Source organism: Gekko japonicus, unplaced genomic scaffold (genome assembly GCF_001447785.1).
Source record: "Gekko japonicus isolate JY-2015 unplaced genomic scaffold, Gekko_japonicus_V1.1 scaffold2151, whole genome shotgun sequence".
Taxonomy (NCBI): Eukaryota; Metazoa; Chordata; class Lepidosauria; order Squamata; family Gekkonidae; genus Gekko; species Gekko japonicus.
Genome location: NW_015169848.1, coordinates 190,340 through 197,066, shown reverse-complemented (window position 1 = coordinate 197,066; position 6,727 = coordinate 190,340). Strand labels below are relative to the sequence as shown.

At 47.7% G+C, this 6,727-nt stretch overlaps 1 protein-coding gene across 1 annotated transcript in view; it reads left to right on the top strand.

Annotated features, from left to right (window-relative positions):
• The window catches only part of MKLN1 (muskelin 1), a 213,215-nt gene that overhangs the window by 115,040 nt on the left and 91,448 nt on the right, over positions 1-6,727 (top strand). The window contains exon 9 of the mRNA XM_015417348.1: positions 4,713-4,825. Coding sequence (XP_015272834.1) covers positions 4,713-4,825 — 113 coding nt within the window. The remainder of the gene's footprint in view (positions 1-4,712; positions 4,826-6,727) is intronic.

Here is a 6,727-nt window from a genome sequence, read left to right as displayed (position 1 = left end):
ACTAGATGGACCACTGGTCTGATCCAGCAGAGCTCTTCTTACGTTCTTAGGATGCTGGACTAGATGGACCACTGGTCTGATCCAGTAGAGCTCTTCTTACGTTCTTAGGATGCTGGACAAGATGGACAACTGGTCTGATCCAGCAGAGCTCTTCTAATGTTCTTACCAGGAGAAGGCCTCCGCCTCTGCGCCCTCTCGTTGGCCCTCCACAGGAAGTGGTACAAGGGCTCTTCTTATGTTCTAGTGCTTTATATGAAAGCAGCGTTGACAAGAAGTTCAGTCGCAGGCTCGAGATAACATGTGTTATTTATAGCATTTGTGTAGGAAAAGGAACTTTGCCCATCAGCTAAGGAGTTAGTAGACGAGAGTCGGATGTTACTCATTCTACAGTGGAAGATGGGCAACAGCTTTTATCTTTGACCTGGAATGTAGTTGTCGGTCTTGCCTTTGTGTACATTCCTCCCTCTTGCTACTCGATGCGTTCAGCTTCATGGCACCGGGGACCCACTCCCTCGAAACGCTTTGCGGATTTTATTACCATCAGATTAATTCAGGGTTTTGCTGTCAACAATGCTTCCCCCGGACTTCGCATGATGTTTTGTCCGAGGCTCGGTAGGATGTGATGCGTTTGCCAGATCCTCTGTGTTTTTTCCTTCGCTTATCAATCAGGCCATTGTGGTAAATGTGGGTTTTTGTGAGCTGGTGAGAACTTAAGGCACACAAAAGGACTTGCTCTTTGGAAGGAACATTGGCTGCCCTGTGCCCAGAAAGGGAAGGGTAATTAAAGTGAATGACCCGAGGTAACCTCCGGGTGGCGACAGCAGTGGCGGCTATTGTAAGCGGAGGTCAATAACCAGATATCTCTCTCTCTCTCTCTTTTTTCTTTTTCTTTTTAAAAAATCTTTTAAGAAAGCTGATTGTTAATTGCTATCATATGAAAATTTGACAAAATGTCTTTTAACTACCCCATTACTATTTGTTTTTAAGTAAATACTACTGTGATGGGAACCTTTTAGGGCTGCGTTTAAAAAAACCTGAACGAAACTTTGAAGCACCGATTCCAGACACACCCCGCCCAGTTTCCAACCTTGAGGAAAGAATTTCCGCATCAGCTTCTTGACTGAGGAGCTGCTGCAAAGGAGTCTGGGAATTCTTCTGGGCATGGCGGTACAGGAGGGCATTGACCAGGCTTTTGGGCATTGCCACCCTTACATGTGGCCTGTGCCCCTGTGTTCTTCTGTATCTGCACATTGCTGGGAAACAGCAGCAGACAAAACTGTCTCCTGGGAGGGGGCCGTGGCTCAGTGGTAGAGCTTCTGCTTTGCATGCAGAAAACCCTAGGTTCAATCCCAGGCATCTCCAGTTAAAGGATCTGGCAGTAGATTATGTGAAAGACCTCTGCCTGAGACCTTGGAGAGCAATGAAGTGAGGCTTTAGCTCAGTGGTAGAGCCTCTGCTTTGAATGGAGAAGGCCCTTTGTTTAATCCCAGGCATCTCCAGTTAAAGGATCTGGCAGTAGATGATGTAAAAGACCTCTGCCTGAGACCTTGGAGAGCAGCTGCCACAATGTTCCCTCTAAGGTGTGGAGTCTAGTGAGCCAGAATTCTATTCCGTGAGCCAAAACACCTACTAGGATTAAAGTTGTTGGCAAGCCTATGTTTAAAAAAAACAGAAAGAAAGAAAGAAAAAAGTTGATGGGGAGAGAGGACTGAAGGAAAGAAAAAAAAGAGAAGGAAGGGGGAGGTGGAAAGATAACAGGTGGAGAGAGGAGGGGGGAAAAGAAAAGGAAGAAGGAAAGAAGGGGAGAGGTGGAAAGAAAGCAAATAGATGGGGAGAGAGGAGTGAAAGAGTGAAAGAAAGGGAGAGGTGGAACGAAATCAAATAGATGGGGGGAGGAAATAAATAAATAAATAAATAAATGGAAGGAAGGAAGGGGAGAGGAGGACCGAAAGTAATTAGATAGTGAGAGAGGAAAGAAAGAAAGAAGGAGAAGAGGGAAGGAAGGGGAGAGGTGGAAAGAAAGCAAATAGATGTAGAGAGAGGAGTGAAAAAGAAAGGGAAGGAAGCAAGGGGAGAGGAGGAAAGAACAAACAGGTGGGGAGAGATTGAAAAAGAAATAAAGAAAAAAGAAGGAAGGGGAGAGGTGGAAAGAAAGCAAATAGATATAGAGAGAGGAGTGAAAGAAAAAAAGAAAGGGAAGGACGGGGAGAGGAGGAAAGAAAGCAAACAGGTGGGGAGAGATAAGTGAAAAAGAAATAAAGAAAAAAGAAGGAAGGGGAGAGGTGGAAAGAAAGCAAACATGTAAAGAGAGGAGTAAAAGAAAGAAAGGGACGTGGAAAGAAAGCAAATAGGGAGAGAGGATGAAAGAAAAAATGGAGGGAAGGGGAGAGGTGGAAAGAAAGCAGATAGGGGGAGAGGAAAGAAAGAAAGAGAAGAGGGAAGGAAGGGGAGAGGTGGAAAGAAAGCAAATAGCTGGGGAGAGACGAGTGAAAGAAAGAAAAAAGGAAGGGGAAAGGAGAGGAGGAAAGAAAGTGAACAGGTGGGAAAGATGAGTGAAAAAGAAATAAAAAGGGAAGGAAGGGGAGAGGTGGAAAGAAAGCAAATAGATGTAGAGAAAGGAGTGAAAGGAAGGGAGAGGTGGAAAGAAAGCAAATAGATGGGGAGAGAGGAGTGAAAGAGAGAAAAAATGGAAGGAAGGAAGGAGATAGGATTGAAAGCAATTAGATATGGAGAGAGGAGTGAGTAAAAGAAACCACAAGGCAGGAGAAGCTGGCCCTGGGATCTTCGTGCGAGGGGGGGAGGTCTCTCCCCTCGCATGGAGGCCTGGCTTGGAGTCTTCTGGCTCCAGGAGCTGGCCCTGGGATCTGCGTGTGTGTGTGTGTGTGTGTGGAAAAAATGGAAGGAAGGAAGGAGATAGGATAGAAAGCAATTAGATATGGAGAGAGGAGTAAGTAAAAGAAACCACCAGGCAGGAGAAGCTGGCCCTGGGATCTGCGTGCAAGGGGGGGAGGTCTCTCCCCTCACATGGAGGCCTGACTTGGAGGCTTCTGGCCCCAGGTGCTGGCCCTGGGTTCTGCGTGCGGGGAGGGGGGGAGAGAATGCCTATTCCCCTTGCACAGAGGCCCAGCTTGGAGGCTTCTCCTTCCCAACAGTTTAAAGCACCAGGCAGGAAAAGCTGGCCCTGGGATCTGCCTGCAGCCGGGAGGTGTCTCACCACCACAAGCAGACCTGGCTCAGAGGCAATTCCTGGTACAGGAAATGGGCAGCTGTGGGGGAAGAAAAAAGGGCGAGGGGATTCCGGCTGACCTCCCTGCCAAGCCGCGTGGTTCTTTTCCCAAGGCAAAGAGATTTAAAAATCCAGATACCTTAAAGAACAGTCCTACACAGAACTGCTCTTCTAAATTTACTCAAGTCAATGGGCTTAGCCCTGAAACACTGTTAGCTTCAGCTTGCCTAACTCTGTTCTAAAACAGTGGCCGTAAAAGCTCCAGAATTATCCATAAAAGCAGCAGGATGCTAAAAAACCTAGAACCCCCCCCCCCCCCGTTCTCAGCCGATGGCCCAACCCAGATTTGGCAGCCCTGGTTGGGGGTAGGTTTATAAGTAAGTGGCATTGCCTTTCAGGAATGTTCTGGACTAGGCAATAAGAACATAAGGGAAGCCAATGTTGGATCAGGCCAATGGCCCCTCCAGTCCGACACTCTGTGTCACACAGTGGCCAGAAATATCAGGTGCCATCAGGAGGTCCAGCAGTGAGGTCATAAAACATAAGAGAAGCCAATGTTGGGTCAGGCCAGTGGTCCATCCAGTCCAACACTCTGTGTCACACAGTGGTCAGAAATACCAGGTGCCACCAGGAGGTCCAGCAGTGAGGCCATAAGAACATAAGAGAAGCCAATGTTGGGTCAGGCCAGTGGCCCCTCCAGTCCAACATTCTGTGTCACACAGTGGCCAGAAATACCAGGTGCCACCATGAGGTCCAGCAGTGGGGCCAGGACACTAGGAGCCCTCCCACTGTTGCCCCCCCCCCCCCAAGCACCAAGAATACAGAGCATCAGTATTGGTTCAGTGCATCTTTTGGTTCTTTCCCTTTCCACTCTCCCATGGTTTTCAAACAGAGCTGTTGTGAGTCTGAGCCAATCCAGAGGTGACGGCCTGGGTGGTAACAGTGTCTTTGTTTAATCCCCTCCTTTGCTTGCAGCTTTTCAGTGGAGGAGAGGGGAGTGATGTAAGCCACTGGGGGCCCAAAAGGGAGAGGAGTATAAAGGAAGTAAATAGTAAAAGAAAGTGCGAGAAGCACACAGGAATGTGAGACTCGGATGTACGTATATCCATTGCTTTGATCTGAGTCTCTGGACCTCAGTTTTGGCCCACCGGTAGTGCTCAGAGCTTTTGCCTCTTCCCACCCCAAACCGAATCCTCTTTATGCCCAGATTTTGTACAGTTTAAGAGTTGCGGGTGTGGCCCACCCAGGGCCTCTGTTTGTCCAAGGCCTGTCCATGTCCTTGGAAACTTGTGAACCAGACACTGCCATTGGATTGAATCTCGACAGTCTGCAAGTGATAAAATGTCACATTTCAAGAGCTGGTGCGTTAGCGCTATTCACGTAATCTCTTAAAAAAACATTCAGTTGCTGCAAGCAACCTCCTGACACTGACCTCATGCTTCCAGACATTTGAAACTGTCTTTTCCCCCTCTCTAATTTTGATTAGAAACAGTTTATTTGTTTGGCGGCTGGGACGGCACTCAGGACCTCGCGGACTTCTGGGCCTACAGCGTGAAGGAGAACCAGTGGACGTATCTCTCGCGAGACACCGAGAAAGAGGCAAGTTTCGAGTTTTCCCCCCCTGTGGTTGGGTGCTGGGTGCGATCGGAAGCGTGTGTGTTTTTGCCAGTATAAGACATTTCTCAAATTTGCTGACCGTCACTCCGTTTTAAAGACAGCAGCGTCCGAAACCAAGCGTTTTCTCCTTCCCCCTTCGGTGTTCACTTTGAGAGCGTGTGAAGTCATGACCTCCTTTTTTGTTGTTTTTGAGCTTTCGGTCTTTCATAATAGCTGATGGAAAAGTTGGCCGTTCTGTTGCCGAGAAATAAACAAGATGCCTTGGCAGGACAGGATGACACAAAAAAAATGTTTAATGAAGCCTTTGGAGCCAGTGTGAGGCAGACAGCCGTGCAGAAAGCTACTGGTGAATATCTCCCAAGTAAACATGCGCGAGGAGCATTTAACTAAATGAAGCTTTGAGAAAGAGAGAGAAGTGTCTGGGGAGCGGAAGAGATTTGATTGTTGGTTTTTCCCCCGTTTCCTCTGCCCCCCCCTCTGTTAGTGAGCTGGTGTCTTATTGTGGCTAAGAGAACAAAGAGAAAATTGGGATGCCCCTCGTTCAGATCCTGCCTCCTCTAGACACTCTTCACTTGGTGGCTCTTGGCTAGCCTCAAAGTCATCCTTGTCCCATCATCTGCAATTTAGAGATTACAGCATTCTCCGTTTCCCCCAAGGTTTCAGTAAGGACTGTCACGACATATTGTGCACAGGCCTGTAGCCACAGTGGGGCTTGGGGGGCTCTGCCCTCTTTCTTAAAGACACAGCCCCACAAGCATTCCTTCTGTAAATGCTTTTTTCAATCATTTAAAACAATTTTTAAAAGGCGTGTGCTTCTTTAAGCAGAGTGGGGTGCTGACAGCACCTTGCTGTCGTTGACTAATTCCTGCACTTGTCAAGAGGGTTGGGGTAGGTGACCTCTAGGATCCCTTCTAACTCGATGTCAAGAAACTGGTCTCCTTTGAGAGTTTTTCCGCCTCAGTGTGAGCTTTCTTGACTCTAGAAGTCATCACTCCCACCCACCAGCTTGTTCTCAGAATTACTGCTTAGGCCGGCAGAAGTGATTAACTTGCAGCAGCTGCGAACTGTCATCTAAAGTGGTTGACCGCTTTGCAATTTAGAGATCTATGCCGTTAACAGCTTTCTATTGGCTAAATGGCTTTTCTTTCTGCACTGAGAAATTTCAGCCCCACCAGAAGAAAAAAATTACCCCACAAGCCACAAAATCCCAGCTACGAGCCTGATTGTGCATGAAACGGTTTGAACAGTGGAAGTGTTGCCGAACTGCTAAGAACATGTTATATGCAGTGTTCCCTCTATGCTGAGTTAGTGTGAGCTAGCTCACAGTTTTTTAGCCTCTGGCTCACACATTTTTGTCTTAGCTCAGGAAGGATGGCTCCAGTGCAAACTAATTTATGCAGTAGCCAAATAACCTGCTCACAACTTTAATACCAATAGCTCACAAAGTAGAATTTTTGCTCACAGGGCTCCACAGCTTAGAGGGAACATTGGTTATATGCATTCGTTTCTGAGGGCAGCTGTGCTGTTCTCCAGTAGAACAGCTAGATTCGAGTCCAGTCACACCTCAGGAACTGGCCAGATTGCCGGGGGCATAAACATTTGTATATGAAAAGGGGACCTTTGGCGCTCGACAGTTTTCGCCTCGAATACCTCAGTGGTCTCGAAGGTGCCACTGAACTCCAATCTAGCCATTATATGTAGTGCTGATTATTAAACTGAGGAAAGAGGGTAAGGGGTCCAGGCCCCCTCTGGGGGCAAAGAACAGAAGCTGGTGGAACATAAAGGTGTTTGATCATACTATTGTAGTAGACCGATGTTGGAGGACGGGGGGAGGTGAAGGTTGCAAAGAGGTATGTGGAAGTTGGGCAACGGAATGAAGTGACG